The sequence below is a fragment of the Lepidochelys olivacea genome (assembly GCF_965140295.1).
Source record: "Lepidochelys olivacea isolate rLepOli2 genome assembly, chromosome: 7".
NCBI lineage: Eukaryota > Metazoa > Chordata > Testudines > Cheloniidae > Lepidochelys > Lepidochelys olivacea.
Window position 1 is genome coordinate 107,482,228 of NC_140417.1, and position 26,369 is coordinate 107,508,596.

The 26,369-nt window shown below is 42.0% G+C and overlaps 1 protein-coding gene across 8 annotated transcripts in view; it reads left to right on the forward strand.

The window, feature by feature from the left end:
- Positions 1 to 26,369, forward strand: part of ATE1 (arginyltransferase 1) — a 181,861-nt gene that overhangs the window by 57,658 nt on the left and 97,834 nt on the right. For all 8 annotated transcript variants that reach the window (XM_084633129.1, XM_084633132.1, XM_084633133.1 and 5 more), the window contains 2 exons: positions 11,024 to 11,205; positions 25,922 to 26,021. In XM_084633129.1, coding sequence (XP_084489255.1) covers positions 11,024 to 11,205; positions 25,922 to 26,021 — 282 coding nt within the window. The remainder of the gene's footprint in view (positions 1 to 11,023; positions 11,206 to 25,921; positions 26,022 to 26,369) is intronic.

Sequence of the window (26,369 nt, forward strand, 5' to 3'; positions counted from 1 at the left end):
CTGTTAGCCCTTACTTACAGCTTGTGATAAAAATAACTGATGATTTTTTAAATGTCAGTTTTCTCTGCAGTTTCTTCCTGTCTTCTATCAGAGGGGTAGCCGTGTTAGTCTGTATCCATAAAAACTCCTTGTTCTTCCTGTCTTTGTTGGTCATAAGGCCAAGACCAATCAATACAAAAACTTTTCACCTTCCTTATCCAGACCATCAAATTTTTGTCCAATCTCTGTTCTCCCCTGTCTTTAGTTGCATTTCTGTGTAGCAGCTGTGTGGTCGTCATCATCTTTAACTCTTCATTTAACCAGGTTTAGTGCTAAGTGACTACAGCTGAGGAGACAATGGTTGTGAGTTCTTTCCTTTGAAGATCTTACCCTTTGCTTCCCCCCCCACATACAGATGTAGTGATCTGCTGGATTTAATTTGTTCAGTTCTGATGGGATAAGGTTACCTTAAATACATTGTAACTAGACCAACCAATGCATTAGACTTTTGATGTCATTCTGTCTGAAATTAGAAAAAGTTGCAGAATAAACTGAGTAGGATTATACAAGCCTCTGTAAAAGGACAAAATCAAATTAAAACAGAAGTAGCCTCAGAAGATATTGCAGCACTTGAGAGCGGAAGGAAAGATGGGACCTCGTTGGGACCACCCTTTCTTCCCAGTGTCCCAGGATGCAGAACTGTGAAGAGGTGAGGCTTCCCTTTCCTCGGGAGGACCAGGGCCGATACAGAGCCCCCTTGCCCAAGCCAGGTAGGCTGGGGCAAGAGAAGAAAATCAAGGGAGTAACCAGGGTCATAACTTTCAAGCCAACAGAAGCAAATGCAAAAGCAAGCTCTGCACCAGCCACCTTTGGACACTGATGATGTCATCAGCCAGCTTCCTACACTTTTCACTGTGGATCAACAGTGACAAGGTGTCACTAAGCAGTTTCTTTGAATTTATTCCTGTTTCTAGGAGTTCTTACAAGAAGAGTCTGATAAAGTATCCTGGGTCCATTAATATTCGCTACTTGAGATACTTGTCAAAATTTTGCAGCATTTCAATAGATTACTTAAGGCAGTCACTTACCTTAGACCCCAGGTTAGGTTTTCTCTTTCACCGGGGAGCCTTAGTCCTTAGGTTCTCTCTTCCCCTTTTAATCTTCAACCTTAAGTTTTTATCTATTAAAGTGAGTTTCTAATGGCTATTACTCGTGCCTCCTTGATGGAGAAGAGAGCTACACTTGTGTAAGGAACCTTAAAAACAAGACATGAGCATATTTGGACAAGTACATTGTTTTCTTCTGAAGGTAGCTTTCGAATTTTACCTCAGTCAGGGTATTTCCATTCTCTGTTTTTGTCCCAACCTAGGCAAGAGAAATCAAATTAAAAAGTAAGTAGTAATTTGCTCTATAAATTTTAGTTATAAAACTAATAGGTATATTATTATAGAACTGTACAGAAAACATTCAAACAACTTTCTTGATTAAAGACCAGCAGTCTATTTTCACATATTTGATCTGTAGAGGACAAACTCAGGGAAACTTAGTGTTCCAAAATGAACAACTCAAAATCATTTGTTACGAAAATCTTTATAAGTATAGAACCCATAGCATTACACTCTTCTGCTGTAAGTATTTTAAAACTAGGGCACATTGAAAATGCAAGAGATTATGAACGTTAGCATATACAATCCTCACTTCAGAGCTGTTGAGTACAATGCTTTTTGGTACAAAGATTTAATAATTGGTTTCCCATCCAAGGCCCTAATCCTGCAGAGATATAAATTCCTGAAGTAATTTTTTTGTGTTGTGAGTGGTACCATTGACTCCAATGGGAGTGTTCAGAGTGCATTAAGCTAAGCACATGTGCAAGTGTTTGCAGGATCAGGGCCCTGCTATCTCCTTATCCCAACCCAATTTAGCGTGTGAAAGCTGTCAGGATCACATGACAAAGTGCATGACTACAAGCTGCATGTCTTGCTCGTCTTTCATTTTCCCTTTGATGTTGGATACACCGTTTATATACTGCTAACAATCCCAATTGCTTTTCAGATACACTAATAGTAAGAGCTTGCAAATCAGCAAACTCTTTTCAAAAGAAAGCAGAAACCCTTTGTATTTAAAACAAAAATATTTCCCCTGAGGAATCCAGTATTGGTAAATTTAAGACACCAATATTTTTCCCATTATGATTAGGGTGACATTCATTTTTAATCTTCACAATTTACTTTAGTTTAGTTCTCTTTTTTTCCTAGAAAAGTGTGAATAATTCTGTTTAATTTCATAATGGAAAACTACAATTTCTGCAGTACTGGTTCATGTAAAAAAAATTGAATCTACGTTTATTGAAGTTGTTTAGAGAAAATAGTTTCTTCCTTGGCAAGCAAACCTCAGATTGTATGCTTAGGTTTCATCCAATAATTGCTACATACTGCAGCGAGTTTGCTTCTTAGGTTATATATAAAATTGTGGTACTTCGAGGCTTAGCTATCATAGCTAATTAAAAATCAGTGTAAAGCTTGTAACAGTCTTGAAACCTATAAGGATTCATATGAGTGCTGACGTTTGATTCAGTTGTTCATATTGTGAGAAATGGGAAATAAAAATATTTGGCCAAACTGTGAAGTCATTCCACATTTATTTCCTTATGGGTATAGAGAATTATTATCAGCTACAAGAAAACCAGCAAAGATTTACATTTTTCAAATATATTCCAGTGTTGCTTTTATCAGTGACCTCTTTGTTGAGAATATATAGCTTACACTGCATCAACTGACGAAGTGAGCGTGACTGTTCAAAGCCACCAAAACTGAAGAAATTAAAAATTACCACATACTGTAATTCAGTCTGACCGGTAAACGGGCATAATGTTAGCGTGATAGCATACAGGATCCTTTAAGTTGTCCCACCCTCCCCTGACCACATACACACAATTAACTCCAACATTAGCAGAGTTCCAATAAAAAGTCAGGGCACACCTGGCAAAAGATTCCCTCTAAGACCCCTGAGAGCGTGGCGAGCTAGGCGAGCTACCAGGTTCACAGAATACTGGGGAGGCACTTTGAAAGCCATAATTTCACTGACCCCAGGGAAAACTGTATCTAGACTAGGAGCAAGAGATTTCCTCCTTTCCTTTCCCTTTATGAGTAGTATAGACTTGTCTTCTCACCTTTGTCTTTACATCCAAAGCAGAAGAGAGAGAACGTATGATCCCTTAATTGTTATGGCTAACGTTACATTCCATCTGGCAAGTGATAGTCGCTGTATTTCAAGATTCATCAGGAACAGATAGAGTGACCGGACTATATAGGAGTAAAACTACACCGTTACCTTGATTGTAAGTTCTTTGGGACAGGAACCATCTTTGTTTTGTGTATATACATCATTTGTTTTGTGTATATACAGTGCCTTGCACAATACGGTCCGGGGCCATTACTCCTAGCTTCCCTGGTAATACAAATTAATAATAATAAATAAACTAAAGCTTCTAAAAGAAAAGTGAAAGTGACTGACATGCATTAAAGCGATCTGGGACATTGACTATCATAAGTGAAGTTTGAATATAACAATTTACTACAAACATGTTCCACTGTATTACTGGACTTATGATCAATACAATATATTAGATCAGGAATCGGCAACCTTTGGCATGCGGCCTGCTCCCTGGCAGGCCGGACTGGTTTGTTTACCTGCCACATCCACAGGTTTGGCCGATCACAGCACCCACTGGCCGTGGTTTGCCATTGCAGTCCAATGGGGGCTGCAGAAAGCGGTGCGGGCCGAGGGATGTGCTGGCCGCCGCTTCCCTCAGCCCCCATTGGCCTGGAGCGGCGAACCGTGGCTGGTGGGATCTGTGATCGGCCGAACCTGCAGAGACAGCAGGTAAACAAACCGGCCCGCCAGGGAGTTTACCCTGGCGGGCCGCATGCCAAAGGTTGCTGATCCTTGTATTATGTGATATAAGTTAATATTAAATATGATTTAAAGCACTAATGATACAACATTGAGATGTAAAAGTTTATAGCCAGTATGGTATGAGGTCAAAGTAGAATCAAACCCTCTGGTGTTTATAGAATTGGTAGCTAGTTGAATGATAAGTGCAATTAATATGTAACAAAAATACATTTTATTGTACTTTTTTAACATGATATAAGCTAGTTTATCTTTTAATTTTGGTCCTGGTTTTAGTTCTTAAATCTACATTTTTGATTGCACCCATAGCACCCATAAATCTTTATAATTTTCACACCAATGAATCCTTGAGTTTTTTCATATTGATACCTAATATTAGCATTTGAGACCTGGTAGCCTCAACCCTCCTCCGGGGTCGGGGGGAAGAACTAATTTTGCTTGGTTTTGTATAAAACTTCAACTTGTTCACTGAGAGTATGGTGTATATTCAGATATCCCACACTCTTGTGTTTTGGGATTTAAATTACTTAGTTGGTCTCTTAAACAAGATTTGCTGCAGAAAATATTGTAATAGGACGTTCTTATTTCTATCACTCTACCTCTCTTCTTATGTTTAGCTGATACAAAAAACTTCCTGAGACTGTTTTACCCTTTTCCCTTCCTGTTTCTTAAATTAAAATGTGATACATTTTCAAGAATATATTCAACTAATCTATTCAAACTAAATAAATATTGAATTTTGTTATATTTTTCTTTCTCATTATTTCCTGTGCTAAAAAACAGCAAACAAAACTGTCAAATGTATTGCACTAGATAATAAAATAAGGATATATTAGCAGAGGTTAATTAATGGCCAGTGGTGGGGCATGAATTGTTCAGTTATAAACTATGCTACTTTCTGAGAGTCAGTGTCTGTTAACTCAGGGTACAGCACCCTGTGGGTGGGGAGTGTCTGAAGGCTTGGGATAGTACAAGATACCAGCAGCTCCTGCTGTACCAGATGGCCTGGAGCCAGGCCACCCAACAGTTTGCACCATGTTCTATTAACCTAGGGTTGAATCAAGCCCATTGCCTTTAAAATACCATAATAAAAATAATCCAAATGTTAGATCTTGTTTGAAGAAAAGGTAGCATTCAAGGTCATTTGCCTCAGACTTGTGAGGGCCTGGGGTTTTAATAATATAGCCCTTAATCACAGCATACCTAGTTGTGTTGTGATTCTCTCTCACAGCTTGAGGTTTAGCTTTTTTTTCCTCTGGTGTTTTTCTTTTTAATGTAATTTATTAAATGAGGGGAAAAAACACTGTTAGCTTTTAAATTCCCCATTTTTTTTCACTTGGACCATGTTGTCTTTAGACACCCTCTTATTAAAACCCTGAAGGCATAAATATTTTAAACTGCGTTACTAGGGGAATATTATTTCTAACATCAGACTGTTTCAACAGAGTGGTTTTGACATTGGATTTCTTGACTCGTTAATTTTAGAAGCTGTGGCACTTTTTGTAGTAATCAGAATAACTCAGAGTTTTTGTGGAATAAGAGTTAGGGTGCAGTGTTTCTGGTAGATGAGGTGAGCCCTGTACGATATGTCTTAATCATCTGATGTCAGTTATTGTGTACTTAGCATAGCGAGTGCCAAACATTGTCCCAGAAGGACACTTTAATAGTGCAAGGTGCTATGAACCCATTTCTGGAGGGACAGATCAATATTTCACATTGACTTAGTATTCTAGATCTGTTATACCTGAAAAGCCACTAGATGGAACTTAATACAAGTAAGACCTCAAGTTCAATGGAGTTGAGCATTCACTAAAATATTGGGGAGTGTGGGGAACAATATGTTACAAAAGATTACTTTGCATGAAAGGAGGAAATGTGTAAAATAAAACTTTGTTTGGTGAGGTTTGGTTTAATATAATGTAGATTCCAGAACTTTGCTGGGAATTATTGGCATGCCTGTAAAATTCATTGTAAAATAGAATTTGTTCATAATATTTTACAATAATTGAATTGGTGGGAATTAACAGTGGGAATACTTAAGGTATAAATAGTAAATACTGTACCTGACATCTGTGCTGCTTTTGCGGAGGTTCACTGATTCATTTTGATTGAGATGATGTATATGCATCTTCTCCCTCTACTCGCTGCCATCTGCGCACACACAGGCATTCTTTTACTTCACAAAATAACTGCACATTAGCTGAAATGTTATTCTATATACTCTATATATACGTTATGTTGTTATATACGTTATGCTATATGTTATTCTATATACTCTATACTTTTTTTTGAAAGTTCAACAAATCCTGTTATACGTTATACGTTATATACGTTATGTTATTATATACGTTATGCTATATGTTATTCTATATACTCTATACTTTTTTTTGAAAGTTCAACAAATCCTGTTGGACAGTTTTTAACTTCAGATATTTAAATTTAGACTTTTTTTGCATGTGGATAAAAGTTTACTCTTCCAACTTTACTGCTTCACAGAGATTGACTTTTTAAAGTGTGAAGAAATTGGAAGCAGTTTAATTTAGAAGAAACACAAGTACTAGTTTCTGAAGCTGTGTAATGCAAAAGCATAAACAGCATTTTCTGCTAAATTTAAGGTACTGGGATGTGACTCTTCAAATAGAAATGCACCTCTATTGCACCTCTCTTGGTGGAATAAGACAAAAATAGAAAAACTTATTGCTCTTAATATATTTCAGTCCATGTCTTCTTGCTGAGGGCCTTATCAACATCTGTTGAAAGGGTGATGTGCAGTCTGAGTGCATGCAAGGGGCAAGAGCGTGATGCTCCAACAATGCTGGACCAGTGGAACATAAGAGCAAGCACAAATTAGAGCAGATTGTTCTATCTTGAAATAATGGCTAAACTGACCCCTGCCTGCTTGCAGAAAGTGTTAAGAAGAGCTCTGGTCCACCTGAGGAGCTGGTGCTTAAAGTAGTGTTGCTTTCTCTTGGGACATGGATGTGAAAATAATCCCTAATGAAGAATTAATCATTAGATATAATATAGAAATAACTTGTTTTTTGTCTTGAGTAGCTGCTGCATGAACAAATAGTTTATATAAGAAAAAACATAACTGATATAAGATCTGCATAGATCTTCATAGAAACAAGTCTGCGTATATGCACTATAGTTTGAGGTCCACATTTTTTATTGATACACAAGCTGTCAGTTCCATATTTAGTGTTAGTAATACCACACTGCAGTTATTGGTTGAAAAAGCAATTGGTGAAATCTGCAGTTATTGGTTGAAAAAGCAAGGAGAAACATCTGAGTTTTAGGCCTTAAAGTCTTGAAATTGTCCCATATAGAGGTTTAATATTAACACGGTTATTTCATATAATTTTTTTGGAAAATGGGGGAATATTTTGAAAATATAGATGTAGGGCATGCAGCTTTCCTAAATAAGATGTTAATCTTGCTAGTGTACTCCAATCTTAGCTCTGGTTCAATGCATTTAGTTTGTAATAACTATAGCCAAATACTTTCTCTTGTGCCTTTTATAAATGGTCATATTGTAAACACTACTTGCATGGTCTTTATCATTGGAATTACTTGTTTGAACAATTCAGTCACTTTTACCAAACAAGTCAGTTGGAATTATTTTTGCTCATGTGACTAATTTTTGACATGTGGTACCAATCAAAATAAATTTGACTGCCCATCATCTCTTCAGTCTAGGCTATGGTATAAAAATTCTTCACTTAAACCCACCTTCTGTTGTTGTAATGTAAAACAGTTGGCAATAGAAGGTAATATCAGATTTATTGAGTGAAAAGCAGTTCTTTCTGAAGAACTTGTTGTTCAGTGAAAAACATGACAAGATGGATAATTAAGTTGAACACTGTGGAATTCAGGATTAAAGGGAACTAAACGGTAAAGAAAATGTCATGCCAAAGTTAGTTGTGCAATACATTTTAATTAGAAGATGGTTTTCTTCTTAGTTTGAAGAACCAGTCTCTGGGTTTAGATAAAAAGAAAAGGAGTACTTGTGGCACCTTAGAGACTAACCAATTGCGTATGCATCCGATGAAGTGAGCTGTAGCTCACGAAAGCTTATGCTCAAATAAATTGGTTAGTCTCTAAGGTGCCACAAGTACTCCTTTTCTTTTTGCGAATACAGACTAACACGGCTGTTACTCTGAAACCTGGGTTTAGATACTTACCTAATCTGCATACTAGACTGTCTGTACAAACACACAACAACAATAAATTATATCCCTACAGCCAACCACCCTGCCCTGCCCTCTCTTTAGAGAGCTGAGAAAAAAGATAAGCTCTGAAGATTCTTCTGCAACAAATACTTTACAGTTTGAGTTTCTCCACTAGTTACTATGAATTCTCTAAATTACTGTAAACATTAAGCGCCTCAATACCTGTCTGAGAACAGTATTGTACCAATTTTAAAGATAAACTGAGAAATGGAATTTCTCTGGCCAAAGTCACATAACGAATCATTTTTGGTATTTGGAATACAAAAGGTCGTCCCCCCCTGCCACACCTCCCCCCGCCCCCGGTAATAGCTCGCCTTACCTGATCACTCTCATTACAGTGTGTATGGTAACACCCATTGTTTCATGTTCTCTGTATATATAAATCTCCCCACTGTATTTTCCACTGAATGCATCCGATGAAGTGAGCTGTAGCTCACGAAAGCTTATGCTCAAATAAATTTGTTAGTCTCTAAGGTGCCACAAGTACTCCTTTTCTTTTTGCATATTCTGAAAGTAATATATTAAATGAAGAGGCATGAACAAAATCTTGTCCTGCATCGCAGTTAGTTGTGGGTTGATCTGGGACCATACTCAAAACATACTTGCCATAAAACCATAAATTATATCCTCAGAAATCCTGACAATTTGTAGTAAAGCAAAAAAGTGTTACTGGAATTTAAGTATTGTACTCTATTAAGTATGAGAGCACATTGCCAAGATTGTTTTTCTGTTTGTTTTTTGAACCCCACAAAGCAGAATACTCATCTTCAAAGTTTGTGCTTCACTGAACTTGGCACTTTTCCTTGAAAATAATTTTGCAATGGAAGCCCTAGGTAACATACAGAGAGCATGACCTTTTAAAATGCGAATAGTGTATCAGAACGGTGTAGCAGTGTTACTGATAGTAAGGTATACACAACTTGTTAGTAGCGTATGTAGTGTAACACCAAGGTTACATATTTAAACCCAAAAGGCAGAGAATATGAAGTAATAATTAAGGTTCTCATAGTGACAGTAACCCATATTGTATAATATATTCATGTATGCATTTAACAGCCTAGCTAGCAACACTCTGTGATAGATGCATGAGTCAATGTTGGACCTGCATCCAACCTTCCTTTCGGGGAAATGTATGTGTGTTTCACAACATGTGGGAATTTGAGGCTATGGCTACACTGCCCTATCCTTCTTACAGAACTCTATTAATGCAAACAAACCTTTTAGTTCTGTCCTCGGTGTCCACACACAGGGGAGTTACAGAACAGCCCTTTGGTGTACAGTGCTGTTTATTCCCCTGTAGTCTGAAAAATGGGGCACTGTAGACAAGTCCTGAGAAGAGCTCCTCAGAGTCCTACTTCTGAACATTTTTGACTTTTCCAAAATGGGAGAAGCAAAAAATAAGTCCCCAAATTAGTTTTAATAATAATAATAAAAATCCCAAACCTACACATTTAGACAGAATTGTTCATATTAATATAGCGCTCTGTGTTATGCTACATGATTACACGATTGAAGCCTTGAGTCAGTTTGTATCATTGAAATTGGTAATCTATACCAGCAACTGATCAGAAAAGAACTATGGGTTTTTTTCCCCATCTGAACAAGATTACAGGTGAGCTTCTTGTTATAGAAAAATGAGTTTGTTCTAATAATCATAAAGCAGACATGGAGGGGTAATTCTAATCTCTTTCCAGCAACTGCAAAACTAACATAATATCACTAGTTCAAAGATGTGCTCCTATATCATAGCTTTTTTCTGACAAATTCTTTGATCCCTGTAGGACCTATTCAGTCTAAATGGTGGCTTTAATCATTAAGGCTAGATCCTTTATATATTACACAAAAATCATTACATGTATTCAGATTGTAAATAGCTATTTGTTTTATTTAACAATGCATGGTGTTAAGATAAGATTGCACACTTTCTTTCTTTGAAGGGAAAAGAGTCAAAACAGACCTTTCCTGCTTTATTTCTTGCTCCCCATTGCTAATAAACTAAGAACATTGCTTACAGTTCTAAGTGCTTAGTCCAACAAGAATTATCTTCTGTTATACAGTAAGCAAGACTACAAAGCTTAAATTTGGTTCTTCAGCACCCTGATCTTACATACAATTTTTAAAAATAAATTCTTAACAAGAGGATATGAATGACAGTGGAAGAAATATAAAGCATTTATTAATCATAGAAGGTTAGGGTTGGAAGGGACCTCAGGAGGTCATCTAGTCCAACCCCCTGCTCAAAGCAGGACCAATCTCCAATTTTTGCCCCAGATCCCTAAATGGCCCCCTCAAGGGTTGAACTCACAATCCTGGGTTTAGCAGGCCAATGCTTAAACCACTGAGCTATCATTAAATGACATACATGTTTGGTGGCATGTCCCTTATAAAGGTAGAAGTAGGAAAAGACTCACGACCATATCAGGGAAAAGCATCGTTTGCAATACCGCTTTAAATTGCACATAAAACAATCTGGAAAAAACGCAGATAATTTTGATTTCTCCTAATTTCAGCAGAATCACTTTTCTGATGTTTGGTACAGAAAGTGTAGACTAATAATCGTGACTATAGCGAGAACCATGCATTGACACCATCTTGCAAGCTATAAAGCTAACTCTGTGAAATGCATGTATTTTCAAAACAGGAATTGATTGTCCATCTTATTTGATTTTGATAGTCAAGATTTTAGGTATTTCTGGAGATTTCACACTGCATTATTGTTTAATAGTGATAGAGAACAAAGGTAGTATGGAAGTGGAGGGTCTTCAAATTGTGTGTCCATCCCGTGTAGTGTGGAATAAGATTGCATTGTGTGTGGTGTTCTCTGCTATCTTTTTTTCAGTTTTGTTTATACAGAAAACTTGTTTAATCACTAATTATCCCTTTTTTTTGGTTTCCCTTAGGCAGAGAATCCTCCCAGTGGTCCTGATTGTGGTTATGGTTCTTTTCACCAGCAGTATTGGCTAGATGGGAAGATAATTGCTGTGGGTGTAATTGATGTTCTTCCATACTGCGTGTCCTCTGTGTATCTGTACTATGATCCTGACTATACTTTCCTATCTTTGGGAGTCTACTCTGCATTAAGGTAAGAGGAGAACATTTTTGATCTTCAGTTAGTAGTGATTGATATTTGCTCTTAAATTTGAGTTTGTGTACTGTATTTCAAACCAAACCTTATACTGGAGATATTAAGCAAGAGTTTCTTGTTTAATTTTGATGAGGGAGAAGCTTTTAGGGGAAAAATCCCTTTATGTAGTTACTCGAGATTTTGCTTAAGTTCTGAACATTCTCAGCATTGTCTACTAGTATTCAAGCAGCTATAAAACGTTCCATATAATATAATATAGAATTAATATAGAATTACATTTAGAAGAGGGAAGACAATATTGAAATTGAAGTTTTCTTATTTGCTTCATCTTTTTATTTGGATTAGGAAATTGAGTTTTTAAGTGAAGGTTTTTATTTTTTTATTAATCAAGCTTTATATCACAATAGATTAGATTTTGCCATTCTTAGGCCAGGACTACACCACAGACTTATATTGGTATAACGTTTCTCAAGGGTGTGAAAAAGCCCTGAGCAGCGTAGTTATGCCCACCTAACCCCCAGTGTGGACAGCGCTATGTTGGTGGGAGAGCTTCTCCTGTTGACATATCTACAGCCTCTCGCGGAGGTGGATTACCTATGCTAATGAGAGAAGCGCTCTCATTGGTGTAAGAGCATCTTCACTTAACTTCTTTAAGTGCAGACCTGCTCTTACTCATGTAAGGTAGCCCTTCACTCCTCAGGTAGTCTCATTGATTTCAGTGTTTACTATACTTCAGTAATTTTTTTCAGCAACTAAACTATTTGTCAAAAAATGCATTTTTCAGCTGAGCAAAACTCAAAAATTTGATACAAATTCAACAGATAGTATAAGACAAACAAATTTTTGTCCGGACTGAGATGCTCTTCACAAAATGAGAAGAGGTGAGTGAGGAGGAAGGAAGTGGGGTGATGGTCTATCCTTATAACTTTTAGCCTAGTGGTTAGGCCACTCACGTGGGATGTGGGAGACCCCTGTTCAAGTCCTCACTCTGCCTGATATGGAGAAGGTATCAGAACTTCTTTGAGTGATTGCTCATGTGTATTCCACAATAGGTGTGCGTGCTCGCCACGGCACCGGTCCCGGAAGTTTTACCCTTAGGGGAAATTGTCCCAGCGACTCCTGGAGTGGCGCCTCCATGGCGTAGTATAAGGGGTGCTGCATGCTCCCCCACCCTCAGTTCCTTCTTGCCTCTACTGAAGGTGCATCGGAACTACTCTACTCCAGCTTTGCTGTAGCTCGTCCCCAGAACTTTTTGTTTGTTCATTGTTAGTACCTGTAGTTAGTTAGCTGTTCAGTTAGAGTGCCCGGGCCACGGCATGCCCCGGGTTTTAAGTCGTGCAACACTTGTAGGCAATCTATGCCAAGGAGTGACCAGCACACAGACTGTTTACGCTGTTTGGGAGAAACCCATATCAGCGATCGTTGCAAGATTTGCAAGTCGTTTAAACTTCGGACTCAGAGATTAGGCTCCAGGCTATTCTGATGGAGTCGGCGCTGACCCCGACTCTGGTGTGCCGTTCCAAGTCGGCACCGGGCACCGCGGTGACCTTCTGGAGCCTTCGACCAGTCGGCACCGCTCCCTGTACATGGGACACAAGAAGGCAAAGGAAACGCTTTCTTTGTAGCGGCAGCGAGGGAAACCAGGGGCAGAGACTAGACCCATGTCAAGCAGTCCTTGATCCCCTCCGGCCTCAAGGCCTCCGACTCGCGTCGGGCGGAGTAGCCGAGCCAATTTGGAAACGCCGGAGGCCCTGCAGGTGGCCTGGGACGTCATGTCCATGCCAGTACCAGGAGCGCTGCCGATATTGGCACCTCGCTCCAGGGGCAAGCCACCGCTGGGTTCTCCAAAGTCGCCCCCAGCTCGGCACCGGTCTCAGGCCAGGGAACATTCCCAACGCCGTTCGCCACCCAGCGACAGTTCAGGGCATAGCCCTCAACTCCCACCAGACTGTCTGGGTGGGTGTTGTCCGTCTGAAACTCTCGGCACCAGTCTGCGTCACGGAGTGAGTACAGACAGGACCGAGGCAGACGTCGCCAGAGGTCCATGTCTCATAGGGATTACCACGGCTGGTCATGGCATGGACGTTGACGCCGTTCCCACTCTGAATCCCGCTCCAAGACTCGGCCAAGGCAACACCGCCGCAGCCCAGGGCATCGATCGCTGGCATCTCGCAGTTGCGAGTCCGCCTGTCTGAGCCCATCGTGGAGCAGCAGCTACAGATGGTACCAGTCCTCCGCATCAAGGTCGCGGTCCCGTGGGCAATGTTGTTCCCGGCACCGCTGTTCCTCCCGGTCCCGAGACAGCGGCAGGTTGTTTGTCAGCCTGGCCTCCGCTTGTAGTCGCCCTTCCATGGGACAGGCCAGCCAGGCCGAACAACCAGGGCCTGTCAGTGCCGCAGCCAGTGCAGTGGCCCCGGGCCCCTTGGCGGGCCCAATGGTACCAGTGGGCACTGTGGCCCCGACACAGCCCCCAGTGGGGGCCCGCTCAGTAGCCAGATCCTCAGAGGCACTGTCGGCCTCCCTCTCCAGACCTCCGAGGAGGGGGGTCAGTGTAACATACGTCCTCGGGACCGTGCCCAGAGTCTGACCAAGTGATCCATCCCCCAGTGCCAGCGGACACCCAGAGCACTGTGCTGGCCTTCTCGCCCTCCCTGGATGAGGCAATAACTGCCCTGCCCCAGTCCGTCCCGCAGGAGGACTTTAGGGCTCATCAAAAGCTTTTTAAAAGGTAGAGGAGTTGGAGGAGCCCTTGGATGCCCTGTTCAATGTGCTGCCCTCTTCGGCACTGGGCAGGGTAGCTTTGCCCTCCATGAAGGGTGGCAAAAATTTCAAATGTCTTGTGGCAAACACCGGCTTGCTGGCCCCCATCTCTAAGAAGGCGGAACGCAAGTACTTTGTACCCACCAAGGGGCATGAGTACCTCTACACCCACCCGGCACCCAACTCCCTGGAGTCATCAACCACAGGGAGCGGCAGGGCCAACCAGCTTCTACCCCAAAAAATAAAGTTTTGCGGAGGCTGGACTCTTTCAGGAGATGGCTTTATTCTCCCTTGAGTTTTCAGTTGCGGGTGGCAAACCACCAGACGCTCCTGGGCAGATACAAATTCAATTTGTGGGGTTTCCTGCCCAAGTTCAAGGATCCTCTCTAGGAGTATGATAAGAAAGAGTTCAAGGCGCTGGTGGAGGAGGGTACAGCGGCTGCCAGACCATCCCTGCAAGCAGCTTCGTATGCGGCAGACATGGCAGCACGCTCCAGGGCCTCAGCGGTGTCCAGGAGAAGGGCGTCGTGGCTCCTGCTGTCTGGGCTGTCCAGTGGAGCACAGGCTGCCATGCAGGATCTACCGTTTGACAGCAAAGCTCTGTTTATGGAGCAAATGGATACAAAGCTGCATGGCATGAAGGAGCCCAGCCCACCCCCCAGACTCTGGGTCTCTATATCCCGGCTTTGGCCAAATCTAGGTTTAGGTCTTTTTTTTTTTTTTAGGTTTAGGTCGCAACAGGCTTCCACTCAGCCAAAGTACGAGGCCGCCTATAACAAATGGAGGGTCTCTAAAAGGTGCCCTCAGAGGCAGTCACAGCCTGCCCCGCAACCTGGGTCTTGCAAGGGCAAACAGGTGGGGAAAAAGGCAGTTTTGATGGGATGCTCGGGGGCACCCTGCCAGTTCTCCCCAGGGATTTCCCCGCTCCTCCCCTCCATGAAGCTTCCCTTCTACAATTGGTTGTGTGCTTTCCTCCCGGAGTGGTCACAGTTGAAAGGCCAAAGGAGGACTCAGGCCTATCCTGGACCTGCGGGATCTAAACCAGTTCATGGTAAGGCTCAAGTTCCGTATGGTCTCACTGGCCTCCATCATCCCCTCCGTGGACCCCGGGGACTGGTACACTGCCCTCGATCTGCAGGACACATACTTCCACATTCACGTTTTTGAGGGGCACAGACACGTCCTCCATTTCCTGGTGGGCAGAACCATGACCAGTTTATGGTCCTCATGTTTGGCCTATCCACTGCCCCCAGGGTATTCACAAAATGTATGTCAGGTGCTGGGGGGTCCAGACCTTTCCGTATCTGGATGATTGGCTGGTCAAGGGCAGCTCCAGGTCGCAGGTGAGGGATCACGTGACGCTTCTACTGTCCACGTGCGCCGCCCTGGGCCTGTTGGTAAATGACGCCAAGCCCACGTTAGTCCCAGTCCAATGCATAGAGTTTATGGGGCACTCCTGGACAACTCATCGGCCGCAGCCTCCCTCCCACCGGATAGGTTCGAGACCCTAAAAGGGCTCATCGACACAGTCACAAGGTTTCTGGTGACTATGGCCAGAGCTTGCCTCCAGCTCTTGGGTCACATGTCAGCGTGCACGTACATGGTCCACCACACCAGACTCCGAGGCCATCCAGAGCTGGAGGAGCCCCATTCGGAGTTCTCCTAGGCCAGGAACAGGATGGACAAGGTCCTCACCGTGCCTGACTTGGTGATCGCCTCACTGTGGTGGTGGTCCACCCCAAGCAACATGCTCCAAGGGGTCCTGTTCCGGGACAGGACGCTGAAGCTGGTGTCCGATGCGTCGGACCTGGGTTGGGGGGCCCATGTGGGGAACGTTCAGACCTAAGGTCTGTGGTCGGCACAGGATCTGTCCCTACACATAAACGTCAAGGAACACAGGGCGGTACACCTAGTATGCGTGGCCTTCTGCCTGCACCTACAGGGCAAGGTGGTCCAGGTCCTCACGGACAACACGGCCTTGATGTTCTATATCAACAGGCAAGGTGGGACCCGGCCCTCTGCTGCGAAGCCCTCAAGCTGTGGGATTTCTGTATAGTCTACGACATCTGCCTGAGGGCCTTCCATGTGCCAGGTGCCCGGAACACATGGGCAGATCGCTTCAGCAGGAACTTCTCCTCCCAACACAAATGGTCTCTCCACCCGGAAATGGCTCACCAGCTTTTCCTCATGTGGGGCTGCAGCAGACCCGGCGCTGTCCCCAGTTCTTCTCTGGGGGCGGGGCGGGGACTGGGACGGGGCGCTATCTCGGATGCCTTCTGCCTGTCCTGGTCAGACCAATTTTCTCTATGCCTTCCCCCCCCATTCCCACTGATCAACAGGGTCATGGGGGGAAAAAAAAACCCAAAAAGACAGACAAGGCACAGGTCCTCCTGGTTGCCCCGTGGCCAGGCTACATTGGTACGGGACCTTCACAGGCCTGGCGGTTGCTCCGCCGCGGCCATTGCCACTCCACCCAGACCTGCTCTCCCCGGACCAGGGCATCTCTTCTAGCCAACCCAACAGCTCTGTATCTCACAGCATGGCTGCTCAATGGTTAGGTAGAGGGAAACGGACGTGCTCAGAAAGGGTCCAGCATGTCCTCCTGAAAAACAGACAGCCCTCCACGCCATGCCTACTTGGCAAAATGGTTCGGTTCTCCAGATGGGCGGCTGAATAGTGTCTCCCCAGTGGCCACCCCGATCCAGCTTGTCCTGGACTACCTCTCTACCTTAGAGCCCAGGGCCTGGCGCCCTCGTTAGTCAAGGGGCACCTGGCAGCCATATTGGCCTTCCATCTGCCAATGCAGGGGCACACAGTATTTCCCTATGCTGTGACTGATCACTTCCCCAAGGGGTTGGACCGTCTTTCCCATATGCTAGGCCCCGGTCCCACAGTGGGACCTGAACCTGGTGGTGTCTCATCTCAAGGGGCCCCCATTTGAGCCGCTATTAGCGTGTTCCTGGTCTCACCTCTCATGGAAGGTGGCCTTCCTGGTCACTATCATGTCGGCCATGCGGGTCTCGGAGCTCAGGGCCCTGACTTCGGAGCCCCCATGCATAGTTTTTCATAAGGACGAGGTTCAGCTCTGCCCATATCCTGCGTTCCTCCCTAAGATGGTCTCTGCCTAAGACTGGGTTAGGACATTTCCTGCCGTAAGGCTTAAGGGCCCATAAAGCCAAGGTACCGCGGGGAACTGGCTCTCTGGGTACTTCCTGTACATCTTGGGCAAACTCCTTCCAAGCTTTGTCTAGCTCCCGCTCCGCACTTGTTTTACTTTGGTTCCGTGGTACTGCAATGATGCCCAGGCTCCAGGACTAGAAACCTGGCAGTCTGAAATCTGCCCCAAGCCTCACGCATGCAGTGAGAAACGCCCCCCTACACACGCTCAACGTGTGAAGGGCTCTGGCTTTCTACCTCAAGTGGACTAAGCCGTTCAGGAAGTCCTCGCAATTGTTCGTTGCCTCGGCTGAGCGCATGAGGGGTGGGTCGGTCAATTTCCACTCCGCGTGTCTCCAACTGGATCACTTCGTGCATCTGCACCTGTTATGATCTGGCAGGTGTTCCCCCAGCACTGATTGTAAAGGCGCACTCGACTCGAGCGCAGGCCTCGTCAGCTGCCTTCCTAGCCCTCGTCCGCATCCGGGACATTGTAGGGCCACCGTGTGGTCTTCGGTTCACATGTTCACCTCGCACTATGCGATCGTCTCCCAAACCAGGGATCACGCCGGGTTCAGCAGGGACGTACTCTGTTCCGGGAATTTGTAAACTCCTACCCAGATATAGCTTGGAATCACCTATTGTGGAATACACATGAGCAATCACTCTAAGAAGAAAAGACAGTTACCTTTTCCGTAACTGGTGTTCTTCGAGATGTGTTGCTCATGTGTATTCCACATCCTGCCCTCCTTCCTCTCTGTCGGAGTTGTCTGGCAAGAAGGAACTGAGGGTGGGGGGAGTGCGCAGCTCCCCTTATAAGGCACCATAGAGGTGCCACTCCAGGGGTTGCTGGGGCGCTTCCCCTATGGGTACTGCTAGGGGAAAAGTGTACAGCACTGCTGCACATGGCGAGCACGCACACCTATTGTGGAATAGACATGAGCAACACATCTCGAAGAACGCCAGTTACGGAAAAAGTAACTGTCTTTTTTTCTCCCACACTGCAGGAGAGTGGCCTAGCCACGGGGCCATGGGATACTCCGATGTGGGTGTCTCAATCTGTCCTGTTGAAGCAGATTATAAATAGTTTTAAATAGTCAGTGGAGCTGGGACTTGAACTTGGGTCTCCCACATCCTATGTGAGTGCCCTAACTACCAGGTGCTAAAGTTATTGTCTCTCTCTGGCCCAATGGCTATTCATCATCGTTCATAGTGGCAATTCATAATGACCACCACCATTTCTTCCTCCTATTGTGTTAATCTATCGCTTTAAAAATGCTTGAAACAAAATGTTTTGGAGAGAGTGAAACATGTTTTGTCTGACCTGGAATGGATTTTTTCAATTTGCTGAAATGTTTTCAATTTTTGGTTTTGTTTAATCTGAATCAAAATTATATTGTTTCATTATCTTTTGGAAGGGCCAGAGAACTGAAAAATCATTTATTCACTTAGCTCTGGTGTTTACTATCTGCAGTGGGGCTAATTGAGGAGTTAAGGACCTGTTGCACATGAATAAGGATGACAAAATCTGAACTCAAGGAAAAGTATATCCATTTCATTGTGGATATCCATTCTACATTTAATAAAAAATAAAAAATTTTTCAGCAAGGAAGCTATTACTGATTGTGAAATGCAGACTATAGAATGTTAGATACATACATTAATATACAATTACCATGAAATCTGGAAAGTGGGGCTCATCCTGTAATTAGGGTTGGCTTAGCTCCTGGCTCTCCTGCCCATAGGATAAGCCACCATGTTACAAATCCCCACTCCAACTTTCAGTGGAGGTCAGACAGGGCTACATTCTTGGCCCTCTCCTTTTCTGTCTCTACACCTTATCTCTAAGTGATCTAATTCAAAAGATGGCTTTAACTATCATATTTTTGCTGGCAACTGCTCCATCTATTCAAACTAAAATCTCAGATTTTTCTGTTATCTGCTTGTAAATATGCAGCTGTCAACTCAAGCTCAACAAGGACCAAAACTAATCTCGTCTCCCTCCCCTGATACACGTTTCCCACTTTTTCAGTCATCATGGACAACATCCTTCCTTTCTCTCATTAAGGCCTGTACTCTCCACTTCATCGCTGACTCACTCTCTCTAGACTCTGAAGTCCAGGACTTACCTAAATCTTGCTGCTTTTTCCTGTACAACTCTTAAGATCCAACCTTACATATTTATTCACACAGCTAAAACTCTCAGCTGGGCACTCCGTAATCTTGCATCTTGACTATTGCAGCCACCTCCTTTCTGGTTTTGACTAATGCCATCTTGTCTCCCTTAAAACCTTTAAATATGCTGATGAAAAAATCATCTTCCTAGCTCATCAGTTTGACCATGTCACACACTAATTCTCCTCATAGTCATCACAGACAACCAATATCCAGAGTTCTGCAGAGGTTAGGGCTGTACCGATAGTGAAAGGGTATTTTCAGGGCACCAACAGAGAATGGCTACTCAGTTCATTTGCCTGCATTAGCTCTAGAAAAGCATATAGGGTTTCCAAAACAAGTAGATATACAAGATACATTTAGAGGTATACTAGCCCAGGTGAAAATAATTAGTTTCCCATAGAGTGACAAGCTGGGTGAAGAAGTATCTTTTATTGGACCAACTTCTGTTGGTAAATGAGAGAAACTCCTCTTCATTTGTGTGTGGCTCGAAAGCTTGTCTCTCTCATCAACAGAAGTTGGTCCAATAAAAGATATTACCTCACCCACCTTGTCTCTCTAATATCCTGGGACCAACACGGCTACAACTACACTACATACAACCGTTTCCCATTGTTCATTTAATCATTAAGGATACTGTAGGTAGAAAACTAGTTGAAGTTTGGAGACCCTATAGAGAAAGAGCAAAGGCAGGTGAATATTAAGCTCTTATCTTTATCTGTCAATTTTTTTCTGAAGCTCCACATGTACTGTGAGGCACTTCGAGGATATGTGCTGACACTATTCTCTGTATAGCTTGGTTTGTATTTTTGTATACCTGCCCTATTGTATCCATATATCAGTTGTACTTTTAGTATATAAGATCCTGAGGGGAGGGACCTATGTTCCTGTTCTCGCTTGGTGTATGATGTCACAATGTTATTAATGAATATGACATTTTAGTAATGCAGACATTAAGAAGGCAAGGTCTTTGGCCTGGAGGAGCTTACGCCCTGGTTTAAACAGGTGGCATACAAACTACTAACTGAGTGGGAGCAGAAGAGCATGTTGGAAAGTGAAATGAAATAAATAAATTTTTGAAGAGTGAAGTTGCTTCGTGAGAGGCTCTTCTAACAATAGAATGAAAAAATGCACAAAGTCAAGAATGGGAGAAAAAGACAATGGGAGAGAGGATTGGGCAAAGTCATAGGTCACGAAGCAGGATGGGAGAGGAAACTGAACTGGAACTAGGTCTTGTTAGTTGTGTGGTGTGCTCAGCTAATGTAATGCAGCGTAACAGCATTATTCTAAAATAGTCTATAATATTTTTCAGAGTTGCAGCCGTTTTAGTCTGTATCCACAAAAAGAACAGGAGTACTTGTGGCACCTTAGAGACTAACACATTTATTTGACAATAAGCTTTCGTGGGCTACAGCCCATTTCATCAGATGCATAGAATGGAACATATAGTAAGATACAGAACATATATCTATACATACAGAGAACATGAAAAGGTGGAAGTTGCCATACCAACTCTGAGAGGCTAATTAATTAAGATGAGCTATTATCAGCAGGAGAAAAAAAAATTTGTAGTGATAATCAAGATGGCCCATTTCAGACAGTTGACAAGAAGGTGTGAGGATACTTAACACGGGGAAAAAGACTCAATATGTGTAATGATCCAGCCATTCCCAATCTCTATTCAAGCCTAAATTAATGGTATCTAGTTTGCAAATTAATTCCAGTTCAGCAGTTTCTTGTTGGAGTGTGTTTTTGAAGCTTTTCTGTTGCAAAATTGCCCCCTTTAAGTCTGTTACTGAGTGACCAGAGAGGTTAAAGTGTTCTCCGGCTGGTTTTTGAATGTTACGATTCCTGATGTCAGATTTGTGTCAGTTTACTCTTTTTTGCTTAGAGACTGTCCAGTTTGGCCAATGTAAATGGCAGAGGGGCATTGCTGGCTTAAACACAGGGAATGCACTTTTAATATTTCTTGACATTACTGATTTCCTTTACTGAGTTTGATTGTATAAAGGTGTACACTTGTCATTTCCAAAAGATCCCTAATCACATTGCATAGTGATCAAAACAGAATCTTTATAACTCTTTACTAATTGAAAAGATATTTTAACCTTAATTTTTTTTAATGATGAGAAGCTCCATGCTTCTGCACAGAACTGACACCTTTATATGAGTTACTATGTACAGAACAGGGAGGCAAACAAGAGTTCACAATGGGATCATGGTCTCCTATAGTCTAATATTTTTTTGAGTTACTTAGCCTCCCACTTCAGTAGCGTAAATTTAGTAAATCCATTTCCAGGTTCAGTATCTTACTAGATTTGATTTTACAAAACTTGATACAGTAAAGCTATGAAGTTTAAAACGTTATATTGACTATCAACCTCATGATGGTATGCCTGGACTATGCGAATAGGCAGTGGTACTGCTTAATGGGAATAAGGTTTGCAGGATTAAATCCATACTGATTAGTTTACCTTTGTATATGTCTGAGGCTCTTATTGTAAAAATTAGGCTTTTACCATTTAAAGATGTCTGTGGGGAGGAAAAAAGCCGTCTGCAATTGTAAAAATATTATTCCTTCAATTTTTTTTATTTCCAATTATTGTGAAGGTGTTTTTTGTTTACGTGAAACATACTCTCCAGGTTGCTATATATGGACCAGTGCACTGGATCCATGTGCTTTTAAGCTCCCCTGGATCTGGGTGTGCTCCAGCTACAGTCTCTGGTTTCTCAGGCACACTTCTCAGGCATAGATTCTTGTACAACTTCTAGGGAATGGGACTTTTCAATCCAGCTCCCTTGGGCTCCGTGGACCAATGCTGGCCCCGGAGACCAGGAGAAGCCCCCCAAAATTTTCACATGGTATGTATGACTGAACCACTTTCACTTTAACTTAGCATGGTACCATTCTGGTTTGGCCCAGTTGCCTTGCTGTCATGACCAAATTTCAGTTAGTGGTGGTATGGCTTGGGGCACCAGATTGCAATGACATTCTGTTTGGGGGGTGGCGCATTTCAAAAGGGGTGGGGGCCAAATGCTCCTTTGCCCTTCTCCTGTGGCTCTGCCCCTGCCTGTGGTACGCACCGGGTGTAACGTGCATGAGTCCTGGCACCACTATCCAGGATGCCCCAGTTGCTCAAGCACACCTTCCTCAGAGCTTCACCCTCTTGGGTACTCTGGTTTATAGTTCAACACTTCAGGAGTATGTGATGATTGAAGTAAGTAACATACAGACTTCTCAGAGGACTTTCTAATCACACTTTACTCATAGTGAAAGCACAAGAAATCACAGTACACAGGGATCTCTACACAGTTCCCTTCCACCAAGTCTTCATAATTTTTGGACCGCTCTGCTGGAACATGTCAGAGAACATGTCACTTTTTAACAGCAGCTCCTAATGCCCTTGTCTTTGTTCCTATTCTCCTTCTCCCCCCCCCCCCCCCAAGGACTTTCCATTGCTCAGGCCCACCACTCCCCAAGCCCTATTGACATGCATGGGGAGAACGGATTTCTTCTAGGCTGCAGCCGTCTCATTCTTGTAGAGTGCCTCCATCTGAATGGAAGACCATTGCATTCAGGTTAACAACTTTTATAATTATTCCTGTCACACCTCCCCTGACCTAGTCTGGGCGGTTCATGACACACACCCAGTTAGCAAATGGCTGCTACAATATACAGTGATGCAATCAGTGATACAGTAGTTTCATAAACTTCAACCCGAAGTTGTAAGTTTTACATAAAGAACTTTCCCAAACTGTCACAACATCATTTAAGCAGAGACCGTGACAAGACTCACTGAATACTTCATCAACCCAAATTATGTTGCGTAAAGTTAGGCACCTAAATAAACGGTACCTGATTTTTCAAAGGTGCTGAACACATGAAAGAGTGCTGTATTTTAGGACTGTTTTTATATATTTTTGTATGTATCACATTTCTTTATTTAACAATAGATTGACATAGACCATGCACGTGAATGTTTGGAATGATCTAAATTTCCTACATAATAAATTCTAAACTTTATGTAGGCACAACACACTTTCATGGCTCAACAAGCTGAGAGGCCAGCTTATAAATCGTGCTGCGTTTGAGGCAGTAAAGCTGAATTCCCAATGGTATTAGAAGGGGCCAACATAGTGTTACTCTTCTTACGTGCGCGTGTGCACACACACACAGAGTTAGAGAGAATTTAGGAAATCGCAAAGGAACCTGATATTATAAAACCTGTTACCAATTTTACTCTGAGGAGATTGGAACTACTTTAGTTTTGTCACTTCCACTATATGCTGTTGAGAATGTATGTTGCTGAGTGTGTAGAAAGGAAGAGATCTGAAGTTGACTAAGTAGTGTAGAAACACAAGTAAAGAACAAGGAGAGGAGTAGAAAGTTACTAGTAAGATATCAGCATTAATGATTTTCACTACATGATATAAACTGATCAAAAATACACTTAGAATTGCACTATTCCCATTCCCAGAATGAAATTCACCCTCTTTTGAATACTACCTAATGTCATGAAAATTAACACTTCATAGTACTCTACATTTTTTACAGAACAAATATATTTCAAGTTCTAATTGAACTATTTTATGTAGCATTGAAATACTAGTTAAGAGTTTTATGTTAATTTAGTTAATGTGGACGCAGTAGGGGATTATAGCTTACAAGTATACTGTACTTTTACTAAATGTGCATCATTTTTAAAAAAGGTCATACACTGATGTTTTATAAAAGGTAGTTAAAGGGCTCCATTATCCCTTTTATACGTACTGTATATGGACGGCACAGTTATATGATATGTAAATTAAAGATGGAGTGGCAGCCTTAACTAAGAATGTTCTTGCTTTCATCTGGTTGAATCTACATGCAACATGGTTCCATAAGAAAAAAAGAAAATTATAACTGAAAAGATTTTAAAATATAAAGATAGTGTTTTTCATTTTAAATGCCAGCTTTTGTTTAGCAATTGTTTAGTTGGACCCAAAGTAATCTGAATGGAAATATTAACATTGCTTACATCACATTGTAATTACTTTTAAAAGGTTTTATTTTGCCTATAGTATTCATACTAAGCTCTTAAATGCCCTTTTATTTGGCTGGATTTTAAACACGTGCAGAAACTGTTATCTGTCTTGGAGTGTGACTGTCCTGTATCACCCCCTGCTGGCCCTGTGTTGCACTGTAGTCACTCCCTACCTCCGTTTCTCACCTCAAGGTGAGTTATCTTGGCTCTCTGTGCTCTAGTCAGTTCTAGAGAGGGGTCTTAACCCTCCAATCAAGTCACAAAACAAGAAACTAAAGCATCCCAACAAACAAAAATGTTCTTCTGCCGTTTGGAGCTTCTCTTCAGTCCCTTTCTGGGCCCTTTTCCCAGTCCCTGTCTGGATTGCCCTGGTCTTTCTCTTCTCTGGGTTATAGTGCTGACCCCTGAGCTGTTCCCTCTGGAGTTAAGCTTTCCCTTCAAGGGGCTAGCTCAGGACCTTACATGAGAGCCTACTCACTCCCTGTGGTTCCAAGTGCCAGACTCTACTCAGCCATTTTATAAGGCCCAAGTGTTGCTAATTAGCTGCCATCCAGCCACTTAGATAATTAACTACTCATGGGTGGAACTGGGTTAGCTCATTCTCCTTAGCGGAGCCTATGACTGGTACGCTGCTCCATGACTCATCTGAAAGGACCAGCCCTCTGCAATTGTGTCCAAAAGTTTTCTATTTGAATTGAATATATGCATAGGTATAGAGTACATTTAATAAAACACTTAGTTTCCATTATATGTAAGCATCATGTAGTTTTTAAAAAGTTAAACATATTAGGATCTCAATATCTCGCAATATCCACATTAGTAATTGAACAGTTAAAGGAATTAAAAACAAATGTTGCTTATCCCCTTTCCTTCTCAAACACACATGGACACACAGATCCATTAGACACTGAGAGTGGTGAGCTTCCATCCATGTTTCAGCCAGATGCAAATTTAAACTTCCAAGTTACAAATGCTTTAAAAAAAAGCATGATAATGGAAACACTGACAAAACTTTTACTATAGCAGCAGTGCCCAGTGCCAGTATAATAAAAAGAGAAACTTATTGTGAAGTATTGTGATGTTTTTCTCTCCTAATTTACATGAGGAAGTCATATGAACAGGCACTATATACGTGAAAAATAGCTTTTGCTGCATGAAGATGGAAATATTTGCATATAAATCGCTAGAACACACAATAGAATAAACAAGAAGCTTCTCCTTGAAACTTGTTGATTTTAAAAATGCTCTGATGTTTGCGTGTACTGTTTTAGCCTGTCTCTATATAATTACTGGGCCGGATTTCTATAGAACAAGAAACCTGTTAAATGGGTGCCTTTAACCTCTTGCTATTTGAATTCAGATCAGCCAATTGGTAGGCCAAAAATGAGGCTCTTTTGTTTGAAATGGTGTTTTGAGTTTTTGTGGTTTTGAAATAAAATTGCTTTTGAGTTTACAATTTTCATTCTTTACTTGACTAGAGTTTTGTTCTTTTCTTCAGCCAAGAGTTAGGTAACTGTAGTGTATTTCCTTTATAAAAAGGGTACATGTATCTATGAAGACTTGCATTCAAAATTATTCCTTTTTCTTCACTTTCACAGGGAAATTGCTTTCACTAGGCAACTCCATGAAAAAGCTTCTGAGCTGTGCTATTACTATATGGGTTTCTACATTCATTCGTGTCCTAAAATGAGATATAAGGTAAAAGTGTTTTTATTACTATATTAGCATATTTCATGCTGTTTGAAATGTCTGACTGTGATCATCATACTATTTTATAATTCTCATACTGGATGTTAACATGGACTTTGCAGGGTTATAGTCGAATGTTGGCTACTATTTAACTTGGCTTACGAATGAATTTTTTTTTTCAAATTGATTTGTATGTGGTATTTATTACAAGTTGGCTTAAAAATTTCTTTCACTAGGAGAAGCTTTCAAGGATGTCAGACAGGAGTATGTCATATGACTGGTTACCTGGGTGTACCAGATTTGCAATATGTCATGCAGTGTACTCTTGTCATTTTGTTTGTTTTGTTTTGTTTTTTA